The sequence below is a fragment of the Oreochromis aureus genome, linkage group 23 (genome assembly GCF_013358895.1).
Source record: "Oreochromis aureus strain Israel breed Guangdong linkage group 23, ZZ_aureus, whole genome shotgun sequence".
In the NCBI taxonomy this organism is placed as follows: domain Eukaryota; kingdom Metazoa; phylum Chordata; class Actinopteri; order Cichliformes; family Cichlidae; genus Oreochromis; species Oreochromis aureus.
Genome location: NC_052963.1, coordinates 36,162,388 through 36,186,655, shown reverse-complemented (window position 1 = coordinate 36,186,655; position 24,268 = coordinate 36,162,388). Strand labels below are relative to the sequence as shown.

The following is a 24,268-nucleotide window of genomic DNA, read 5'->3' as shown; positions in this document are numbered from 1 at the left end:
ACAACCCAACAAGATCATAGAACTGCCAGTAGGATAGTAGATGCTGGATGAGTTTTTTGCACTGTGAGACTGATAAATGGACTGTGCCCCATCCCCACTCACACTGTAAGACCCACAAACCAGGGGCGGATCTAGAGAAATTTTCTTAGGCTAGCATGGAAATCAAATGGGGTGGCAAAATCAAAGCCTTTTTTAAAGACATAGGTCTTTAAAAAAGGTGTTACATATAGTTAAAATGATTCAAATGCAGTAAGTATACGTGTTTCAAATAAACATAGTATATCACTTCATTATTTTCTGTAGCCCGCCTAATTAAACATTTCAGTTACATAAAACATGTGAATTTTGATTTTATGTCCTGTATAGCCTGTAAATATAAAATAATAAATAAATATGTAGCCCAATAAGCATAAAAATATTTTACCATAAAAACAACAGACATGTTTAATAAATTATTTTAAAACTTTAAAATTAAATATAAATTGTAAATTTTGAAAACGTATTCACAAATTTTGTAAACAATAAAGTTTACAAAATCTACTGAAAACAAGAAATAAAGCCAGTCTGCGCCATGGGTTAAACCATTTGTTAACGGTGTGTGTGTGTGCAATATCAGTTTTAGGATTTATATTAATTTTTAATTGTTGCTGGGCTCAAAGTGTTAAGGCTACCTTATTTGTACTTAAAAATAACACTGTCACATGCAAAACTAGGGTGGCACTAGGGGTGACAAGAGATCATTTTAGGGTGCCACCCTATGCCAACTTATGCCACCCCTCTAGATCGGTCCCTGCCACAAACGGACTTTTTCATTTTCTAAAAGTCTCGTTTTATCGAACAAAAATCTGCCTGGGGTTCACACTCCCACCGCTTGGGGGCGGTAATGCAGCGTTAACACCACCCCGAGGAAGGCGGAGGCTGACAGCGAACGGCGGGGTTTAGGACCCGGTGGGCTGCGCGGTACAATAGGGCCGTTGTGGCGTGTTGGTGTCCGGGCAGCAGAGCTGGATCCTCCCGTTGAGCTACGGGGACAGAAGTACCTAGTCCGGAACCAGAGCCCGGGCCGAAGCCGTGTGAGGACCGTGTGAGCGGAATAACGCGGGCGGCAGCGGCGGGACTGCAGGTATGAGCGGGAAAATGTGAACAATATGGTGGCGAGGTGAGCCTGAGCTCTGGGCTCTGCCCTGGACGGTCCCTTCAGGCCCGGGGCCTGCGCGCTCTCTGGGGCTGTCCTGCCTCTTTACCCCGGAACCACCAGCGGCTGGTAGGCTCCCGGGGTATGAACCCAGTGGAGCAGCACAGATGCCCGCCTCAGAGGCTCTGAGGAAGTGACATCTTTGAGTGATTGAGGCGCCCATGTTTGATTTCCCAGCCCGCGGGCAGGCCTTACAGTTTGGCGCCAACACTTTACACAGGTGTGTGAGGCTTTCTTTCAGGTGAGCCAAGAAACGGCACAAAACAGGAGGAGGGAGGGAAGTAAACAGTGTGGTAGCCTTTTCTCATCGTTTCCTGTCAGGTGAGCTTTTTAAACAACCTGACGTCATATCCGTGCGCCCTCCCTCCACAGGTTAGATGTCAGGTGGAGAACACCTGCCACATCTTCCTGTGGAGTAATGACATCTTATATATATAAACCTGTTTGAACAGCCTCCACACACTGTACATAAAAGATGGAGGGAGCACTCATCGTCAGTGTTGAACCCTCAGCATCGAAGTGGTAGCTGCTGCCATACTGGTTGTATTTGGGGGCAGAAGTGAGCCCACTGTTTAGTATTAGTACCTACTCGGGTAGGCTCGTTGCGGTTTTTCGGGTTCTCTGTTAGGTCATAGTACCTGGTACTTTTTTGTACATACTCCACCGGGGTTCTGATTGGCTAGTCAATGGCGTCACTTGAGAAGTCATGAGAGTTTCTCCTTCACGAAAATTAGAACCACTAGTTAAAAAACCTGGAACAAGGAAATTGGCAACACAGAAACAATACTGTGGTCCCCGAGTCCATGAGGGAGTCTATGAGAACTAACTCACTGCTGCCTCTGCCGGACAATAAAGGAACTGCAGCCTCTGGTGCTTAAGGTTACTGGAAAGTCGAGTAGAAAAGCACAAACACGGAGTGAAAATATGATTCTTGTTCATCAGGGAGAACCCGCGGTTCTATTTACAACACTCTAAGTTGACTTGAGCTGCTCACGTGAGGTGTACGTCACTATGCTATGGCAAGGAGAGGGGCTCCTGGCTCCTCCTCTTCCTCGTGTCTTCATGGGGAATGTCAGGCATGTGCCGCCTGTTGAAACAGCGTCGCTCTGGCCTCTTCGACCTCTTGTTTATTGACACAGATATGCTTTAAAAGTTAAAAAAAACAAAACAAATATTTTTAAGAAGAACTGCTATAAGGCTTTGTTGTGTGAGATGAGTCACTATACCTGTGTCTTTATGACACCTGTGAGGCAGGTGAGTGCTGCTCCGTCCTTCACAGATAGAGACGCAACACAAAGTAATAAAACAAAAGTGATCGTATGGGATGATGACGCGTTTAAAGCAAGTGAATTAGAAAGTTACAGCAGGGATACAATAAAATGTAAAATAATCAATAACATGTGATCAGTGAAGTAAAAGTTGTGTAATTTATAAATGTCTTTATTTACTTGTGGTTTGCAGATATGAACTGAAGCGGTCTGACAGAAGAATCTACTAGCATGCTTTTCAATTTGAAGTTTACGGTGAGTACACATTTCTTCTTCTGAACTTCTGTTGGCCTTAAAATCATCAATATTTTAATGTCATCAGCTTCTTTTGCTGCAGGATGATACAGGATGAAACGCCTCCGGTCCTCCAGCAGCAGTGACACGTCTGACAATGAGAGTGAGTTGAGCTTGCCACTTCGTTTCTGGCGTAATCATCGTTTCTAACCTGTTATGCTCTGTAACTATTTCTCTAACAACAGAAGAAAGTAATCTGTGTGCAGTCCTGCCTGTTGGTGCAAAAGAATCCAGTTTCAATAATCAGTGTGAGATGGTAGCATCATTAAAACTGGAAAATAATAAGCATGTCCTTCATTTCTTTTTATTCGCCTCTTTCTTCTTTTAGGTCCATCGACCTCGTTCTGCTCCTCCAACAAATATGGGAGCAAACCTGGAACGCCCGCCTCCAACCAGAAGAAGCCGGCTGAGGTGCGTGTCAGACTCTGCTGAGAGTCAATAAATGTCAGGACGGCGTTTGACTACCTGTGTGCGTCTCTCTCGCCCACAGGTGTTCAGGAAAGACCTGATCAGTGCCATGAAGCTGCCTGACTCCCACCACGTCTCCCCAGAGGACTACTACCTGCTGGCAGACACCTGGAAGCAGGAGTGGGAGAAAGGAGTGCAGGTGCCAGCGAGCCCAGACACCATCCCAGAGCCGTCTGTCAGGTGAGTCCGACCGCCTCCCAAAGGTCGTAGTGTGCCACCACCTCTTCACGCAGGTACTTGAGTACGCTGATCAGCGTACTCAAGTGACAAGTTTACATGAGTCAGCCGTAGCTGAGCACATGACTACGTCAGACACAGCCTCACAGACTGAACGCTCTGGAGGAGCTCCACCCCAATGGGAACCGGCTCAGGTGTCTCATGACCCAGTGGTAGGACCCCTGGGTGGGTGAATTCACCTGTCAGCTGGATCGGGAATGCTCCTGTGTCTCCTAGAGGAGGAGAAGAAAGAATCTGTGCCGTGGCTTCAATGTGACCACAAACCCATCTGAAAGTGCAAACGGGAGAGCGGCAGATACATTCAGCGTCAGCTGATCGTCTCGCTCTCTCAATCACAGCAGGAGGAGACATCGCAGTCATTACAGCTTTGACCTTTAAATTTGTTTGTTGGCGCTCTTTGAAGCAGGTTCTGGTTGGTTCAGCTATTCAGTCTGATGGCTGTCTACTGTTTCTGTTCAGAGTAATCGCGGAGAGGCAGAAGGAAGTGCTGTACGCCCACCAGAAGAAGTACATCCAGTGCTGGAGCCAGGAGTCCCCGGAGCCGGGATTCGTGAGCATCAAAGAGCTGGCGGAGGCCATGTGCCGCTACGACCTGGATGACATGGACCTCCACTGGCTGCACGCGCTCAACCACGAGCTCGAACGCATGGGTAGGACGGGCCCGATGATCCAGCGTGATGCTTAGTGACCCTGCATCATCTGAAACTTCCTTCTTTCTGTTTCTGCACATTAGTTTTTGTCTTCTGTTGGATTTGTTTTTGAGGCTTTTTACATGTATTTTAATATTTGGCTGTTTTTCAAAGTTAAACCTTCCTGTTTATTATAAATGAGGGCCGTCTGCAGTACCAGTGCTGCCCACTGGGGGGCACAGTCCACATTTTGAATACTTCAGAAATCTCTGTTCTTGTTCTCGGGTGTCTGATCACCCGGGGTGTTGCTGTTTGGTCCTGCAGGTGAAGAGCCGGTGGACGAGCTAATGATGGAGCGAGCGTTGGAGGCGCTGGAGAGGCAGTGCCACGACAACATGAAGCACGCCATCGAGACAGTGGAGGGTCTGGGGATTGAATATGACGAAGACGTCATCTGTGATGTGTGCCGCTCTCCGGACAGCGAGGAGGGCAACGACATGGTGTTCTGTGACAAGTGCAACATCTGTGTGCACCAGGTAGGAAACGCCTCTCTGCTTCTGCTAGCCCTGACCTTGTGACCTCCCGACCGGAGCATGTGTCGGAACCCTGGGCAGCACACTTCTGTTTTTGTGTGGTTTCTGCTGATGTTCTGGTTACGCATCACTTGCATCCCGCCATTTTTTCCGCAGGCGTGCTACGGCATTGTTAAGGTGCCCATTGGTAACTGGCTGTGCCGGACATGCGTCCTCGGCATTGACCCGCAGTGCCTCCTGTGTCCCCAAAAGGGCGGGGCCATGAAGGCGACACGAGCCGGCACCAGGTGGGCTCATGTGAGCTGCGCTCTGTGGATCCCTGAGGTAAGTGAACCCAGGGCGAGGGGAAGTGGGTACAACAACACCAAGAGTGACAAATAATGATTTTTTTTTTTTTTTTTTATATATATATATCGGAGGCTGAGATGAGAATATTTACTGCTTTGGTCTGTAGATCTTTAATAAAGGAGCACATGCGCAGAAATGATAGTGACAGTGAAAATGTGTGGTGCTGACGTGTCCTCTGTCTGCTCCTCATCGCCTTCTATTTTTCGGCCTCCATCCTGCAGGTCAGCATCGCCTGTCCAGAGAGGATGGAGCCCATCACCAAAGTCTCCCACATCCCCCCCAGCCGCTGGTCTCTGATCTGCAGTCTGTGCAAGCTGAAGACAGGTGCGTGCATCCAGGTGAGTTATTCCTTCCGTTTCATGCCCTAGAGATTACTTTAGACCAGTGGTTCTTAACCTGGGTTCGATCGAACCCTAGGGGTTCGGTGAGTCGGTCTCAGGGGTTCGGCAGAGCCTCCGCCGTGACATGCACGGCTCATTTTGTGCACCAGTAAAAAACATATGTATGTCTTGAATTTGAAAAAAATCTTATTTTATTTTTCACTAAAGAGGGGTTCAGTGAATGCGCATATGAAACTGGTGGGGTTCGGTACCGCCAAAAAGGTTAAGAACCACTGCTTTAGACTGATTGCACGTCTGGAGACATTCAAGTTTGATTTTATGATCCTTGAAGCATCTGCAGCAGGAAGTCTGCTCTGGAGCTGGACGTAAGCTGGCTTTTCCCTCAAGTAACTCGATCCTCTCTGTCCCCCTGTTCAGTGTTCAGTAAAGAACTGCACCACCCCCTTCCATGTGACCTGTGCGTTCCAGCACAGCCTGGAGATGAAGACGATCCTGGATGAAGGGGATGAAGTCAAGTTCAAGTCGTACTGCCTGAAGCACAGCCAGCCCAAAGCCGGAGAGGCCGGCCTGAGCCCGGCTCGAGCCAAAGCCCCTGGAGAGGCGGGGAAGGGGGGCCAGCGAGCTCAGCGGCTGCAGGAGCTGGAGGAGGAGTTCTACACCCTGATCGAGCCAGAGCTGCTGGCTCGGGACCTTGGGCTGTCCCTGCACCTTGTGGACTTCATCTACCAGTACTGGAAGCTGAAAAGGAAGAGCAGCTTCAACAGGGCTCTGCTGCCCCCTAAAGAGGAGGAGGAGCAGCTGGTGCTCCAGCCGCAGGAGGACAGCATCCACACCCGGATGCGCATGTTCATGCACCTGAGGCAGGACCTGGAAAGGGTGGGTGCTTCCTGTGTGTCCGTGGAGCCTGTGTTAGTGGTGATGTGGTTTTATTTTAGCTTTAGCCTAAAAGATCAGAGCAGGTACTCTGTGTCAGAGCAGCCATTGGTGATTCAGTAGCAGTTTTAGAAACTCTGAGGAGTGAACCTGTTGTCAGCCAATCAGATCCCATCTGTACTGCTGTCTTTAATAAAGTGACGTGTATCTGGCTGCAGGTGAGGAACCTGTGTTACATGGTGAGTCGGCGGGAGAAGCTGAAGCTGCTGCAGAGCAAAGCTCAGGAGCAAATGTTCAACTTGCATGTGAAGCTCACGAACCAGGAGATGTCTGCAGGTGAGTTCACACTGAGAAGCAGCACCGGTTTTGTGACTTGCTATTTGTATCAGCTGACCTCAGAGCAGGTCACGTGACACAGACAAATACAAAGCAAAGCTCAGACTTGGTTTAGTTCAGAGGGATCATCCCACATAGGATTTTTTTTTTTTTTCAACTTGTCAAAGCTTTCCAGTGAGAAATTAGTGGTTTTTGACCCCTATGAAAAGTTTCTGTGTATTGTACCTGTTAATAAGCAGGTAGAAACCAACACTCGGTATGTGATAATAAGAATGTCCTGTCAGAATCATAAATTTTATGATTTGGATGATTTTGATTTCTTTTTATTTATTAATAATTAATTTGGATCAAAGCTTTCAAAGCTTAACTTGAAGCTCCAGGTGAGCCTGAGGTACCTGCAGAGGGGCGAGCCCAGAGTTTGCAGTGACTCATCAGAAATGGGGTCAAAGTTCACGCTGTAAAATCATCTGGTTTGAGTTTTGAATAGTTATGTAAATTAATATATGTAACGCCTCTAACACAATAACTTGGGTATGAAGGTGATGTTTGGAAGCGTCATTAAATTTACTGAAGTTATGGCATATTTAAAAACCAGCTGAATGTGGATGTGGGTGAATGTGGGTGTTGGGGATTTCTATGAAGGTAGGAGTTGTTTTCCATGGGGATCAGCAGGATTTATGATGGATTTATGATTTTATGATGAAGTAAAGGATAAAACAGCTGTTTGTGAGATTTCTTAAGATATCTGTGATGTGATTATGGAAAAGAGAAAAAGGGACTGAACGTGTTTTCTCTGCAGGTCTTCCTGCTTCGTTCCCCGTGGAGAGTGTGCTGTCCCGGCCTCCTCCGAGGATCACTCTGAAGCTGAAGATGCCCAAAGCTCCCGGTGTTGGGAACGGACCGCTGTGCCCAGACAACAGCGGGAACGTGGGTGAGCACGGCGGTGAGGTGGTGGGCCAGGGGAAGCCTCAGCTGCACGGCCGCAGCATCAGAGATGAGCGCTCCACCGGCCGAACGTCTTCCACCAGCGGTGCACCGCAGCATGTTAAACCGAGCGGGAAACCTCTGACGCTGCACAGCGCGCTCCACGGACAGCCATCCAACAGCAATGGCAGACTGGAGCGAGACCGAGCACGCCTGCCCAAATCTAATGGCGTGCTGGAGAAGGGCGCTGCTCAGAGGGACGGCTCATGCCAGACGCCCGCTGACCGCAACACTGCAAACGACAAGAGCGGCTTTCGCAAGTCCACCATGGAGCACTTTGGCCGCTCCTTCAAACAGGCCACAATCAACCTGGTCCGGACCACCGAGGACCTGCGGGCCGACAAACTGTCCCGGAAGAGCAGTGCCAATGAGCGGCTGTGGGCCAAACCAGCGCCGGAGCACCGTGTGAAGAGCGCGCGATCGTATCAGGACAGCGACGGGTACTGCCCCGACGCTGAGCTCAGCGACTCTGAGCCAGAGGCCAAAGGTCAGTGCAGGCGGCCACTCGGGCTGCCGGACGTTCCGAGGAAAGGCAAACAGGCACCGGGCTCCAGGCACGCCATGCAGAGGTGACGGCTGTGCAAACTGTGGGGCTGACGGTCCGCACGAGGACGCACCGTGAAGGTGATCTGCTTGCTAAGTCCTGACATACCGACCATGTTTCCGGCCCCAGCATCTCTTGGAGCACACGCGCAGTCACATACACACACGGCGTTGTCTTCCTGTCATGTGATGATGTTTGTCTCCACCCATGTTGGTCCTGAGAACGGTCAGTGATGTCACAGCTAATGAGCAGATCGCCAAGAAGAGGGTGACAGGATTTTTGAAGCGACGCTTAGGGCGGGAGGTGCTGTGGGGGGGGGGGATGATCCTGCCGTATTGTGTGCAGGTGTGCACACGGGCATGTAAATACCACGCGACTCTCGCCTGTCAGCGCTGCATGTCTCCTTGCCTCTGCCTTCACACCAAGGTGCTGCGACTCTTCGTCTACCTTTCTGAAAACACGAATGCCTTCTGTGTGCAGAAACACTCCACACGCTTTAGCTTCCAGAAACAATAGAAACACATTCCACGGTGCGACAGACGTTGAACTAAGGTCTTCAATCATCATGATGAGCCTTTATTATAACACAGACTTTAATTGTGAAAGCAAGCTGCAGTTTTTGTTATGAGGTGCACTTTTGCTGCTCAGCCCGAAAAAAAAAAAAAAAAAAAAAAAAAAAAAAAAAAAAAAAGAAATCATAAGGAGCTCCTGTTAAAGTGGGCGTGCTCTTCTCCTCACTTCCTGTCGTGTACCTGCACTTCCTGCTCAATGATCGCGTCAGCTCCAACTCCTCTGAACACTCAGTTTATCAGTTTTTTTTATACCGTTGGCCCTCTGTGAAGTCACAGAGAGAGAGAATAGAAACCCTGCCTACAAGCTGTTTGGAACAGCTAGAGGGGCAGCAATCAGAAGACACTAACCAGGAGCAGTGCTAAACAGCTTGTTTCAGGTGGAGGGGCTGTTGGAGCTGAGAATCACGCAAAGCTGCTGTTATGGGGCGGAGTTTAAACCTCAGCTGTGATCTGAAAATCAGGAAAACGTGCTGAGAGCTCGACTGACGCGTTTGGGTGTAGAAACAGGGTAAAAACTGTGCTGCTGCCACATGCTCTGACTGCCTCTCTTAGGGCATCTCCACTTGTGTCACTACGAGCAGCCGAGAGGTTCACTTTGAGGATTAAACCATCATGGAGAGCGATTTCACTGAGAACTTCAGTGTCGATCAGGTTCAGTTATAACGTTCAAATGCAACCTCTGGTGAATGTGCGTGTGGTCTCGGGTCGACGTTCTGCCCTTCAGGCGTGTGTGTTTGGTTTATTGCAGTAACGATATTAATCGGCGGTCTGAGTCGAGCTGCGTGGACACCGTCGCTCAGTTTTCGTGTCCTGTTTGCTGCCCACGAACCACTAAAGCTCGAGTGTCCGCAAACATGGCCAAAACAGTGACATCATCTCCAGGACCAAAGCGCCAGCAGCGTGACGCGGCGGTCTGAAGGTGGAGGCAAGCGCCATATTTGAAACGAGTCGGTTTCTTTTTTTTCTTTTTTCTTTTTTGGTTGAGCTGCAGAAACAGAACCCGTCACGGGTTTGTCCTATTTTTCTACAGATGCTGAGTCAGTGCTTTTATTTTATACCTTCATTTTTACCTCATTTTTACGCTGATCCTTCCTCATTTAACAGAAACCGTCTCTCGTGCATCAGCATGGTGTCTCCACACAGACCGCAGGCATGGTCACAGGCTGTAAACGAGCCTGTCGGCTCAGGAGGTTGAATCCTCGGCAGCTCCAGGCAGGTGGAGCAGCTGCAGGAAACACTACATGAAGCCCAGAGTTAAACTTTGACCTCGGTCGCTCGCCATTCTGAGCCTGTGTGAGAGTGAAGCTGTGCGCCCACCCACGGTGCTCCAACACTAACATATTCAAAAAGATGTTTTTTCATGTTTGTTCCTCGTTTGGAAAATCATTTTTTAATAAAGTCTAAATGTTAAAGTCTGATGCTTGAGTTAATTGAATGTTCATCAGTTTTCAGGGAAAGTCAGGAAGCAGGTTTTCTGTTTGTGGTTTCAGGTACTGCTGCACAGTACTGCAATACTTATGGTATTAATCCAAGGCCAAGTAAGTAGAGGGTCAATATTACTGGTACTGGTATTGATACTTGTGACCTGTAACAGCTTGTGCAGGGGAGAGCAGTGTGTCATCATGATATGAATTTAAACATCACTCAGTCACAATAATAATAATAAAACACTTTTCATTCTTTTTAGCTTTCAGGACACTGGGCCTGTGAAATGTACCCGTGATGCACTTAGCATGCGTAGTTTAAATGAAAAAGTTGACAAAAAACATTCAGATGTTTTTCATACTTCAAAGTTAGTGTTATTGTCAGAAACCACATGTACAGATCATACACAGGAATTTAAAATTGCAGTTCTCCCACACCCCTCAGTGTGACACTTAACAAGTCTTATATACAACACAATCTTATATGAACAACAGTGTCAAACACAATCAGAGTGCTTGTGGGGTGGTTGGGGAGAGGTGGAGGCGGGTATGGAGATGGTGTGTGTGATAGAGCAGGGAAAGAGTTCACACCACCCAATCACCTCTGTCCCGGAGCAGTCACACATTTGTGTTTTATTGGCACTCCCTTCATTGTGTGGATGCCCTGAAAGGGCTTCCACACTATTGAGTTCCTGTTTCTCTTTATTCTTTATTATTCTTGGGGATTCCGTACGTTTTTTGCCGCTTATCTACTCCCTCAGTTTTCAGCCGATTTTCTCAGTTCAAACTTTAAAAAATTCTGCTCTTTCTGCTAATGTTTGCTATGACTTTTGGTGCTCATAACTTCTATACTTTTTGAGATATTGAATTTTTTTTGCAATATTTTTTGCCCATTTCTGCCATATTATCAGTGGCCTCACTAGTTTTCCTTGCCGGGATGACCTGTGTTTTAGCTCAGTGAGATGAGCATCCGTTCTCAGACTGGGAGGCCCGGGTTCAAATCCCGCTTATGGCAACATTTCTTTCAGTTAACAGTTAAACTTTTTTAACTCAATTTCAGCTTTTTCACCCCTTTTCAGCAAAATTTTCAGTTTTTTCACAACTCTTTAGCACAAATCCTAGCTTTTTCTGCTGTTTTCAGCAAAAACCTCTTTTCAGCAGAATTTTCACCTCTTTTAAGGCCAAATTCTGCTTATTCACCTCTTCTGCAAAATTTTCAGCCTTTTCACCTCTTATTAGCACAAATCTCAGCTGTTTTCAGAAAAAACACTTTTGAGCAAAAAATTCTGCTGAGTCATGTCTTTTCAGCGCAACGTTCTGCTTCTTTACCTCTTTTCAGCAGAAATTCTGCTGATTCACCTCTTTTCTGCAAAATTTTCAGCCTTTTCTCCTCTTATCAGCACAATTCTCAGCAGCTTCTGCTCATTTCAGCAGAATTGTCCGTCTCTCCACGTCTTCTTTGTCAGAGTGAGTTTAGCTCAGTGAGATCAGTGGCTGCCTTGAGACCTGGAGGGCCAGGTTCGAATCCTGCTCAGGGCAATTTTTTTTTTTTTCACCATCATACAACTTTTTGCAACTTTTCATCTTTTGCAGTTTTTGAGCAGACAGCTTCAGCAATAAGGCATCCACACAGCATTTTCGCAGGAAATGCAAATTTTTCTAGTTTTAATTGTTTCCATTTTAACTCCGATATTTAATCAGCCAATCACAGCAGCAGCTCAGTGCTCTCAGCACATAGACAAGATGACGATGAGCTGCTCCAGTTCAAACTGAGCATTGTTTCAGGATCTGCTGGGATTTTCCCATTGACCATCTCTGGATCCATCCTGCCTGGTTTGGGGTGGTCATCAGCTGTGCGATGATGTCAGCTCTGAAGGGTCAATCTGGTGCTAGTGAGGTGTACCTAATGAGGTGTACCTCCAGTGAGAGTAAGTGCGCATATTTGCAGAGACCCTCTCCCTCCACTAGATGACACTGTGATGGAGATCCTTCTGAGGTTGTGAGTCGTGCTGTGACTGACTGTCATTTTAACTTTATTAGCTGCTCTTGGGTCAGACATCGAGACCTGACACCAGACCAGTCGCCCTCTGCTGGAAATGAGAGAGAATGTCCATCTTTTATGTACAGGCATTTCATCGGCTGATCAAACGTCGTGACGTCTCTCCAGATGTTTTACCTTCACGTGCAGTTTGGAGGTGGGCCGCGTGTGCGTGCGGGGCTGCAGCAGCCTCGCGGTCCTGCGGCCTCTTTAAGAGCGGAGCCGCGCTCCCGCAGCTGCGACCGGAAGCGCGCGGCGGGTCGCGGCTCACCGGTAACAGGCAGAGAGCTGCTGCGGAGGATCTCAGCTTCGTCCGCGTTTCCGTAACACATGTTTGATGTGCCGCTCCGGTCATGACTCGTGCACGCGCTCTCAGACCGGCCGCTCGTGGCCTTTATCAGCGGGCTGTGCTCGCGTAAGCGGATCTGAGACACAGAGGGACGATCAGGTGAGGAGGGCTGACTGCAGCACACACACACAAACACACAGGCACGCGCAAGTTTACTGCTGTGAAACAGCGCAGAGCACGCACCTGCTCACTTTCACTTTATTAAACATTAATAACACAATATAATCAGTGAACCTGTGTGTCTGTGTGTGTCAGCAGCAGTGATGTCCGGGCTGAGTGAGCCCAGCCTGATGGAGCTGCCCATGGAGAGTTGGATGTCTCACCTGCCATGCGCGCTGTGGGACGTCCCGCTGTTCCACCTGGCCATCCCAGGTAGGCCTGGTGTTGGGGGCAGATGGTGCTGATGGTGTGATGGGAGCTGAATCAGTTTGTTCTGTCTTATTGTCTCTGATTTATTGATGATTCTCTGACTGTGAGGATGTGATGAACTCGTTGTGTCCACATTGCACACACACACACAGTTCACCTGCTGCTCTGACAGTCAGAGATTCACCTGTTCATTCATTTATCAGCCTCTTCATGTTTTCTGTCTGATTGAACTGTTTCCTATTGAACTACTATTTTATTTTGTGCTTCTTATCTTATCTCAGGAAAGTAGTAATTAAAATAACCAATGACAGAAATCTGAGATGAAACAGCAGATTCAGTAAGAAAGGAAAGATTGGAGTGATAAAGGAAATGTGCTGCAAGGAGACCAAGAAAAGCCAAATGCAGATTTGCGTGTTTGCATTTCTGTTTGTTATGCAGCATGTCTTATTGTCATCTTAGTGAGTGACTTCATTTCTGACCCACAAGTACAAACCCAGAAAAGCTCCAACAAAGTCAGACGCTGAGTAAAACATAAGGAAAGTCACGTTTTCTTCACTGTAGAACAGAAAAGGCTGTCTTGAATCAAATGTGTGCTCGTGTTGAATCTGACAGCAGCGTCATGTCTGTAAAGTTGGACAGGTCCGTGTTTCCTCTCTGACATCAGTCTGTGAGCCGAGAACAGCAGCTGTTCTGGTCTGATGGAGGATTCAAGCTGCTCGACAGTCCTGGCTCTGCTTCATCCAGTTGTTGCTTTCACAATGCTCCAGATGTTGTCTGCAAGCGGTCTGGACTGCAAGCGCACCGTACTCTTTTCCTCTGAAGCCATGCTGATGATTCTTACTCAGAATTTTTTATTGAGTGATTATGGATACAGTTTACGAAAAAAAAAAGAAAAGAAAAGGGAAACTCAAAAACTGGTTACATTGAATACAAATCAGAACTTCTCATGTTAGAACATAGGTAAAGAAAAAAAAGAAAACAAACAAACAAACAAAAAAATAAACAAAAAACCACATGGTCACACGTGGCTTCGTGTCGGCGTGACGGAGCTGTAACTGCACGTGTGGACGGCATGCCGAGCTGCTCGCAGACACTGGTTTCTGGAAGTGTTCCTGAGCCATGCACTGATTTATCACCGAGCAATGTTTCTGCTGAAGGTCACAGTCATCAGCCTGCGCACAGAGAGTCCTTCAGATCCTCTGATTGTGCTGATGATGTCATGTTGTGTAGATGATGAGATGTTCGCAGCGAGGACTGTGATTCTGAAACAGGTTGGTGAACCTCTGAGAAGCTCCGCCTCTCTGAGATGATCTTTTTCTACCTGATCACGTGACCGACCTGCTGCCAGCTCACCTTTGATTTTCTCTTCAGCATCGCTGACTTTGACACACTTTTGTTGCTCCGTCCCAACTTTTAGGACGAATCGCTGCCACCAAATTCCACATGAGCTCAGATTTGTCACAAATGTCTCATTTTGAGTAATTACTGTTTCCTGTGCTCTATTGCAGTGGTCCCCAACCTTTTTTGCGCCACGGACCGGTTTATGCCCGACAATATTTTCACGGACCGGCCTTTAAGGTGTCACGGATAAATACAACAAAATAAAACTAGTACCGGTACCGAAAAAAAGAAGATTTATTCATAACAGACGTGAAAAGACCCAGGAAAACCGAGTTAACGATAAAAACGATAACAAAATAACGCTGAAAACCGATAAAAACCCTGAAAACAATACATTTCACACCCGAGCCTCAACTCTCGCGGCCCGGTACCAAACGACTCACGAACCGGTACCGGTCCGAGGCCCGGGGGTTGGGGACCGCTGCTCTATTGTGGATAAAATATGAGTTTGTGGGATTTGCCGATCATTTCATTCTGTTTTATTGAACATTTGAAAAATCTGTCAGAGAAACAGGAACAGAGGCTTTAACAAGGATCATAAATGTGCTGACTCAGGTCCTTTAAGCTCCTAAAAATGTTTGATTAATAAATGAAGACATATTGATGAAGCACCTTTTTACACACACACGCCATAAACAGTATTTATTGTGTGACTTTAAAGGCTTTGGGCTCAGTTCGGGGGTAGGAGAAGCTCCAGATCGACAGCTTCATATGTGCAGGAAGTCTGTCAGGGCCAAGTGGAACATTCAGGATTGTCTTTGTCTCTTTCAGGCAGCCATAATGCAATAACCTACTGCCTGGATACGGACGACAGGTCTCCCATCGACCTCATGCAGCCTGACATGCTGCAGAAGCTCGACAAATTCATGAAGCCCCTCATTCGCCCCTTTGTGTACAAGTGGGCAAAAACCCAGGTAATACTTTTACAGCACTGTTCTGAAACAGCCGTCGCCTCGGGCCGGATTACACTGTACAGTATCAGAGGGAAACCCAGCAATCACACAATCCTCTACCAGCGGCTCACGGTGACACTGGGGAGGAAGAACACAATGTGATGACAGGCTGTAATTGTACCTGTGTGTTAGTCCTTCTTGAGCATAAAGCCGGACCTGCTGTGATGAGTTGTGTGTCCTCCATGTTACAGGAGTGTTGTATAAAGCATCAGCTGGACTGTGGGGTGAGGTACTGCGACCTGAGGATCGCACACAGGCCCAACGACAGCTCCACACACTTGTACTTCTACCACGGCGTCTACACCACGCTCACTGTGGAGGTGACTCACAGCCCAGTCACACATATGCAAACAGATGCTGAATCCACGACAGGTTTACATTTGGAATTCTGTGGGCTTCATGGTTATCCAGTCTGACTTTTAGCTTTCTTCTTCACGGCTTACAGAGAAAGTTTTGTTTTATAGAGAGCAACAGAATATCAACCAAAAATCCAGAAACTCAGTTTGAAATAAGTATTTGATTCCCTACAGACGCCCACAGAATGGCTGTGTGGCCCACGTAGCACACCGATTACAATCACTCAGTCAGATACTCCTGATCTCAGCTCGGCGTGCGAATAAAGCACTGCTGTCCACAGACTGCGAGACCAAAGAGCTGTCACCGGACGTCAGGGGCAGGACTGCAGACCTGCACCAGGCTGACGGAGTGACAGGAGAGAAGGTGAAGCTGTCGGTGTGATTATTCAGAAATCTAAAATGACCGTCAGTCCCCCTCTGTCTGGAGTGAGGATGATCCTGAGAAAGGTGGTGGGAGGAGCTTGTTAACGACAGTCACAAATGACACCTCTAGTAGCATGAAGTTTGCAGTGAACATGTGAATCACAAGCTTGAGACAAAGTACTGAGTTGCGTTTTCCTTTAATACGCGTTTCACTCAACGACATGAAAACCAGTTTATACCTTTCAGGTTTGTTGTGCATCTTTGGTTGATATTCTCTCCATAAAAGTCAAAGTTCCATAAAAGACAGACCGTTCATTTCTTTGGAAGTGAGCACACACACACACAGAGTAAGAGTATTCCTGTGTTAATCTGAGTGTTCAGGGATTACTGCACACACACTGAGCTCATTTTTAGAAACTTTGACCATGTTTGACATGAGCAATCCAACACGCGTGTTTTAAAGCAGGAACAGAAAACAGCAGGATCACATCATTAGGACCAAAAAATTGCAGCAATAACACGTCAAATCAGCTGTGCACGTGGGCGGGATGAAGTTCATTTTGGTGTGTGAGGGCTGAGCTCGCCTGTGTCTCTGACAGACGGTGCTGACGGAGATCCGAGAGTGGCTGGACGCTCATCCCAAAGAGGTGGTCGTCCTCTCCTTCAGCCACTTCCTTGGCCTGAGCCAGGAGCTCCACGCGGTGCTGCTCGCCACCATACGCACCGTGTTTGCCTCCAAACTCTGTCCCAAAAAGGTACGGCTGCACTTCCTGTTTCCTGAAACATCTCACAGGTTTCTAACTCTAAGGGTGAAGCCGGCACAGAATCCCATTTACAGCAGAGGTGCTGCACTCCATGCTGACAGGGGGCTCCCGTTAAATAGCTCACGCTGGCTGAACCCATTTCACAGCAGTCGCACATTCATCAGTCAGCCAGTGTCTGTATCAAACACTTGGATGTGACCGCAGAGAAGATTCATCCATCCATTTATGCCTCCTCCAGTTTAGCTCCGCCCACAAAATGTGCAAACATTAAAACCGACCATACACAAACTTCATATATCAAGTGTACTTCCATTAAGTGGACTTCTTTGAACTTTAACTCATATTAAACTGAAAATAAATAAAAAGTAATAAATACGTGACCTGATGCAAACCTGTCAGAGCCTGGTGGGGTTCATTTAAACTTTTAGGGAGGAGCATGGGCGCCGCGCTGATTGCATTACCTGGATTATTAAGGTGTGACGTTCACGGTTCTGATGTGTTGCTTTCAGGCCGAGGTCACTCTTCGTAAGCTCTGGGCTTCGGGCTACCAGGTGATCGCATCCTACGAGCACAGCACGGAGCGCCGGCACACTGAGCTGTGGCCCGACATCCCGTACTGGTGGGCCAACAAATGCAAGGCTGAGGCTCTGATTGATGAGTTTGAACGCATGAAGCAACAAAACAGGAGACCAGGTGACCTGCTGATGAGTCATGATGTCAGACAGGTGAGGATTAAACACTGGATCTCACCGTGTGTGTGTGTGTGTTTCAGGAGGTTTCTTTGTGACGGGGATTAATCTGACAGAGGACCTGAAGTACATCTGCACCCACCCTACTGAGTCCCTGAAGGACCTGGTGATGTCCACATACCCGACGCTGCTCGGCTGGGTCAAAGAGCAGACGCCCGGCGAGGAGGACGGCTCGCTGAACATCATCGCTGGCGACTTCGTCTCGGAGAGCCGCTTCGTGCCCACCGTCGTGGCGCTGAACCAGAAGCTTCTGAAGCGGTCCTCGTGACTGTAACAAGCGTGACCTGAGGAGAACGTGAACCACAGCATGAGACGCACACAGGCCTGTTTGTTAGCGGTGACACAATAATACTTGAATTTTTGTTCAGACATGAACGTTTCAGCCTTTAAGCTGCTTGAAAACAGACGTTCTGGTATTTGGACCTGCACTGTTTGTTTACACTCACCTCATTATTTATGCAATGTTGGAGGCAGCGCCGTGGCTGGACTCGCGTTACGCTGACCGAAGCAATAATTCTACAAATAATCCAGTGTGTAGGCGTTTTAGAGCTGGGTCGTGCTGCGTGAGATCGATCCGAACCCCTCACAGTCAGCTGCAACATGACCCTGCCGAACAGGCGAGCCTTCACATGCTCTCCCCTGTCCCACCTGCTGATATGAGCCCAGAATGTACCCAGAATGCACGTAAACTGTGACAGATTGTCACACCGATGCTCACAGCTGCTCAGAGATCAGGAACAGTGTTCAGAGGGCTGCAGAGTAAAACTGAGTGGCGTTAAACACCTGGTGTCTTCTGGATAAGAGCTGAAACATCTTCACAAAGTCGAACAGCTGCAGTCTGAAACACAGTTTAAATGTCCCAAAAGGTTGATTCTGTTCATCTGGACGTAGCGTTTTCAGTGGGAGAAATAGCCCAGTGTTCATTCAGTGGGCTGGTTTCAGTCATTGTGCAGAGGTACTGTTCATAAGGTTGGAGACCTGCAGAGAGCTGAGACTGAAGAAGTCTCTGAACTCTCACTGAAGAAGGACGATGACAAAATGTTTCTCCCACTTAAAACATCCAGATGAACAGAATCAACTTTATTGATATTTTCTTACCTGGATGACTGAGCATGCATTGAGATGCAGCTTAAATGTGTTTTCAGCCCTGATGCGTTCATGTGCACTTATGAAAGTAATCATGAGTGTAAAATATTCCTAGTATGAAGGTAAAGATTTGTGTGGCATCAGTGAATAATCTGAAAAAAATCAGCTGATTGTGAGGGGTCAGATGGGAGCTGCTGGTTGATTTTATTTTGACATGACCCACGAATAAGCACAACTTATTCAGCGAGCACACGTGACTGTACTCTTTTATAATGCTGTGTGTGCAGTAAGCAAGGGAGCACTCGTACTCGTATTTAACCACGGAGAATGTAGAAGAGATGTGAAACTTATGCAAACTGCATGGAAAACATATTTGCATGAACCCCGCCCCGACTGTTCTACTAAAACCTGATTTAGCCAGTAGATTGAGGCTTTCCTCCCAATGATGCTGTACCGCTGTGCCTGTGGACATGAGCTTTTCCAATAAACACGAGCATTTGTAAGAAAATCCTCTTTTTGTTCCCTGAGTCATCAGCACAGTGTGAGAGGTTTTTCCCATTACAGCTGAACTCAGCCGGAGTGATCTGCCCTCTGCAGGGTTTTGCCAGCAGGGCGCAGTGTTTGACCTGACTGCTCTGTCTTTTCCTGACCGCTTTCTGTGTCATCAGGTGAAGGAAAAGAGCACGGAGCTCAGAAAATCTGATATGTTTGTCACATCATTCATTTTTCTTTCCCTTGCTGATCCCGTCCATCTCCTCTGGATCTCCTTTATTCAGGTTTCCTGTGACTGAAGTTTATCGTCATCCTAAAGGCTGAAACAGAGCTAATGCAAACTGAGTTACAGACGCACGACGTATAAGGAATGACACAAGTGACAGCTGTGATTGTAATCAGCTTGTGAATGGACTTGTGGCTCCTCGTATATTTAAAATTACAATGATAGACAGAACCTTCAGCTTTCAAACTTTGAACTTTTCTTTTTGATAAAGCTTATACAACAGGACAATAATCAGAAACACAGCAGCAAGTCCACCTCTGATTGGCTGAAAGACTCTCACTGAAGGCATCACAAATACTTGGTGGTGGAACAGACAGTTATCAGGTTTAGGGGCCATTACTTTTGCACACAGGGCAGGTAGTTTTACATAACTTTGGTCACTATCTTTGTCCAATATTCAAATTTGGTGATCTGAAAAATGTAAATATGCAAAAACAGGACAAACTCTCATTCTTAGCAGTGGGAGGCAGATATCGGTATAATGCAGCCACAACTAGATCTCTGTTATTCCTTTTGATTGTCTCTGCTTGTATTCAGCATAACAGACGTTAAAGCTGAGTGCATTAATCTAATATGATTTTATTATATATAATAGCTGGTAGAAAACACTGTATTCTACTACTAGTATTTACCACTACTATATTTCTTCACTTAAAGAGTAAAAAATTGACTTAGTACTTCAACTACTTTGTCCTCTGAAGGTCATGATGTTACCTGGAAAATGAAAACTGTGGAAGCTGGTGAAAGCGTACATTGTGTAACAAATGCTCGTCTCACAGGTTTTTTCTGCCACTCCCTTATGATATAACTTGGCTCCAACATGTTTTGAGCTTATACATGAGCTTACACATGAGCTTACACATGAGCCCACAGATATACTTCCTGTCTGGTTCTTTGAGAGTTCAAATACATTTTTCTCATGAGGTGGCCAATAAGTATTCTTACACTATTTTTCACAAAATCCCACAGCCCACCTTTAGGCAGCCGCTGCAGTAATCACTACAGGACCGGTCAGTTTGTGGTTCTGACCTCTCAACTGCCCTTTATGGATGGAATACCCTCATCTGTTGGCATTAGCCTAGCTCCGAATCCAGAAAAGCAGAGTGCTTAGAGGTCAAAGCAAGAATAACTCACACAGCTTTGCTTTTTACAAGAACATATGTCAGTATGTCTTTTCTGTCAATGTTCAGCCTTCATGTGCCTGAGGGGGTGGAGGCGGTACATAAACATCACAGTCACAGTTGGTTTCGTATGTCATTTCTTCCAATGAACTCAACGGACACATTCTATATGAATGACGTTCCTGAAGCCATGTGGCAATAACTGGGCGGTAAATCCACATGTCTCCACTCGTACACCAACTGAAATGAACTGAACTGAACTGATGCAAGAAAGGAGATTCTGAGAGTGAACCAGCAGGCTGTAACTGAGTTCATGCTCAGGGACAGTTCAGTCGCCTCCGCTGAATCGTTTATCCAGGTGTGTGTTAGAAAACACCTGACAGGAATCAGCACAGGTATAAAACTGAACACGCTGACTGACAATTCAGTTCATATCTAACCTTCTAACTTGTAAGACTATATTATAAATCAGTCGAAAAAGGGAATTCCTGAAGAATCCCTTGGACACACTTCAGTTTCTTATCACCGCAGAGCGGCTGAACTGAATTGTTGTTTTTTATTTAATTTTCTGCACCACACCTGCCTACCTGATCCTCAGGAACCAGGAGGACAGAAGATGCAGTCTGTGTGGCATCACACACTGAAGATGACAGTTATTCTATTTCAATACTTTATATTAACTATGCATATAAATACTCTCTGCGTTTCTCTCAGTTACTCAGAGACTGTCTGAGCTAGAACAACCAATTGGAGCTGCCAGACCCTGACTCTGAACATGATTAAAAAAGACGTATTGTTCACATGATGTTGTAACTGAAATCCTGGGGCCAGCTGTAAGACAGTTTGATGCAGATGTTTTTGTAACTTGATGATGGGTCAGTGTGCAGATGTTACACATGAACTTTAGCATGAGCAGGAGAAGAGAGAGCTCCCACACCGTCCTCTTCCTTTCAATAACAAGCTAAGCTGTATTTCCACATTACTTTGCAATGTTGTGTTCCTCGAGTCTCACACAAAAAGCAGAAGGCACCCAGATTTGAATTAAACATGTGAAACCAGATCTTCAGTATAGTGTGAACAGGATGGTGCACAGACATCCCAAAGTCACCTGTTCACCAGTTGAGTCATAAAAGAGATCAACTGTTTCATACACTGCACTCTGAAACATGATATATGAGCCTTCTTTTTACAAAGATGTTCTTAGGTTGAACGCTTTCACATGCAGACAAAGCTTTGAATTACATAACAGAAGGTTATAACAAAAATGTTCATCCACAGTGGAAAAAGACATGTGACGAACTGTGGGACAACAATATAGAGACTGCTCAGGAGACACTTCAGACTCCATTTCTACAGCACAATTTAATAATAATAATAATAATACATTTTTATTTGAGGGCGCCTTTCAGAAACCCTACAAAAAAAACACAATTAATAAAAGGAACAGTAGTCATAAAATACATAAAATAAGTTAAAATTACAAAACAGAGCGTGACAACAGATAAAATCAGCATTAAAGCGAATAAGCCAGTTTAAACAGATGTGTTTTGAGCTGTGTCTTAAATACGGAGAGGGAGTCAATATTTCTTAGTGCAGGGGGAAGAGAGTTCCAGAGCCGGGGAGCAGAGCGACTGTAAGCTCTGTTCCCCATAATAATAAGGTGTGAGGACGGAACAATAAGATGAATAGCAGATGATGATCTGAGAGGGCGGGAAACAGTGGTGATATGGAGCAGGTCACACAAATATGAAGGAGCAGATTTATGGATACACTTGTATGTAAGGAGTAAGATTTTAAAATTTATCCTGGCTTCTATGGGCAACCAGTGAAGCTGCTGAAGAACTGGGGTAATATGAGCACTTAACGGAGTACGGGTTATGATCCGAGCTGCAGAATTTTGAAGAAGTTGGAGTTTATGAAGGGACCTTTTAGGGAGACCAAATAGGAGGGAATTACAGTAATCAATACGGGATGTAATAAGACTATGGACAAGGATGGCAGCAGCATGAGGGGTAAGGAAGGGACAGAGTCGGTTAATATTACGTAAATGGAAGTAAGCAGACCGGGTTATGTAATTAATGTGAGACTGGAATGAAAGAGTATTATCAAGTATGACGCCCAAACTCTTAACCTGAGGGGAGGGAAGGGTGGGAGAATTTTCAATGTTAATGGAAAAGCTGTGGGATTTGGTTAAGATAGATGGTGTACCAACAAGTAAAACTTCAGTTTTATTACTGTTAAGTTTGAGGAAATTGGAGGAGAACCAGGATCTAATCTCAATAAGACAGTCTGAGAGGGAGGGAGGTGGGAGGGATGAATTGGGTTTAGAAGAAAGGTAGAGCTGGGTGTCATCGGCATAACAGTGGAAATTTATATTATATTTTCGGAATATATAACCAAGAGGAAGCATATAAATAATGAATAAAAGAGGCCCCAATACTGAACCCTGGGGCACACCAGCAGAAACAGGAAAGAGAGTTGAAGAATGGGATTTAAGTTGGATAAACTGAGTGCGGTCTGAGAGATAGGAGGTAAACCAGGCAAGGGGGGTATGACCAGTGTTGGGTAAGTTACTTTAAATTAGTAACTTAGTTACATTACTAGTTACTTCTCTAAAAAAGTAACTCAGTTACTTCAAGTTACTCGTTACTTTCAGAGTAACTAGTTACTAGGGAAAGTAACTTTGGTTTTACTCAGACTTCTCTTGTTAATGTGTTGCTTCCGTAACTGGATACCCAGCCAGATTGCCAGTCTTCTAGCTTGCTTACTTGCCACAAGTGCACTGTTCCACCTACCAATAGAAAGGAAAAAATAATGTGCACATTTCCACGAGAGAAATCCCACGCCTGGACCATCGTTGACCGCCGCCATGATTCTAGCCTGCTTTTTACATCCAACACAAAAACTGCAGTCGTGGTGCTTTTGATTGTACTCAGAACTTGGAAATTCTGCCTTCTGAATAGGAAGATGTAGGTAACACCAGACTGCAGATGAGCTGCATACAGAGCTGGACTGGGACAAAAAAAAAATCATCCCGGCATTTTGACTACGGACCGCCCACCATTATAGGAAAAATCATAAAGCCTTTGAATGAAAATAAACACTGTTGTGACAGTGATGTACACTGTTCTGATGGTATATATGTATCAATCTATCAATCGTTTGTTGTAAGACTCAGATAATTATTTTTTAAAAGCGAGACATTTTAAATGAGAATAATAAAGAAAAGTATTTCTTTGTGCCCCCTTTCCTGTTAATGCCCTACCTGCCCCCCTGGCAACACTTTGCTAGACCCGCCCCTGCACAGTTACCAGCTGTCAGCTACATAGAAAAGGATCCTGGTGTTATTTGTCTCTCAGAAACAGTTCATAACTTCCTTCAACTCATTCATGTCACCTAAAAGGTAAACCTGTTTCTCCATCACCTGTTCAGCTCTGATGATTCAGTAAGGACATCTCCTGGTTTTTCATCTGCATGTTTCCTCTCACCAGATAACCAAACCGATATCATGACCAGCAGCTTTACAGCTGTGGCTCCAGCAAACATCAGCTGATACTAGAAAGTAATATTAAATAAATTCTAACAGCAGCTGATCAAGCTTAAACGTGCTGCTGTTGTTTAACGCGACATCCGCTGGTTTCCTCTTTCTGGCGCAAAGTGGGCGATAAACAAACAAGAGAGAAAAGCCGATCAGCTGATCATTGATCAGTTTCGTGATTGAAGTAGAAACGGGAGAGAATGAGAGAAGAAGAGGCAGCTGTGCAGCTTCAGCTTTGTGTCTTTTTCATTGTAGCTGAAGTCCGGGACAAACTGTGTTCCTTTTCACCTCAGTACGAAACGCGTAATATTTTCTCTGAATACCAGACGATTCTGTTTTTACAGGACGGTTGGCAAC

The 24,268-nt window shown here is 46.1% G+C and overlaps 2 protein-coding genes across 4 annotated transcripts; both read left to right on the top strand.

Annotated features, from left to right (window-relative positions):
• The first annotated feature begins 884 nt into the window (after window positions 1-884).
• Window positions 885-10,040, top strand: jade3 (jade family PHD finger 3). Of its 3 annotated transcripts, none has more exons than XM_031743512.2 (12): window positions 885-1,516; window positions 2,657-2,718; window positions 2,801-2,860; window positions 3,086-3,168; window positions 3,248-3,405; window positions 3,922-4,112; window positions 4,416-4,627; window positions 4,781-4,948; window positions 5,194-5,310; window positions 5,731-6,189; window positions 6,405-6,522; window positions 7,322-10,040. In XM_031743512.2, exons 3-12 carry the CDS (start codon window positions 2,812-2,814, stop codon window positions 8,077-8,079), a joined length of 2,313 nt encoding a protein of 770 aa, XP_031599372.1. In that variant the 5' UTR covers window positions 885-1,516; window positions 2,657-2,718; window positions 2,801-2,811; the 3' UTR covers window positions 8,080-10,040. The 3 variants fall into 3 exon arrangements, with proteins under 3 accessions (XP_031599372.1, XP_031599371.1, XP_039462809.1); XM_031743511.2 differs by having other exon boundaries at window positions 885-1,123; window positions 7,322-8,741; XM_039606875.1 differs by lacking the exon at window positions 885-1,516 and having other exon boundaries at window positions 1,536-2,718.
• A 1,761-nt stretch (window positions 10,041-11,801) lies between these two features.
• plcxd1 (phosphatidylinositol-specific phospholipase C, X domain containing 1) lies at window positions 11,802-18,976 on the top strand. Its single transcript, XM_031743548.2, has 7 exons — window positions 11,802-12,532; window positions 12,689-12,805; window positions 14,975-15,117; window positions 15,348-15,476; window positions 16,475-16,630; window positions 17,149-17,332; window positions 17,412-18,976. Exons 2-7 carry the CDS (start codon window positions 12,697-12,699, stop codon window positions 17,654-17,656), a joined length of 966 nt encoding a protein of 321 aa, XP_031599408.1. The 5' UTR covers window positions 11,802-12,532; window positions 12,689-12,696; the 3' UTR covers window positions 17,657-18,976.
• The last annotated feature ends 5,292 nt before the right edge of the window (window positions 18,977-24,268 follow it).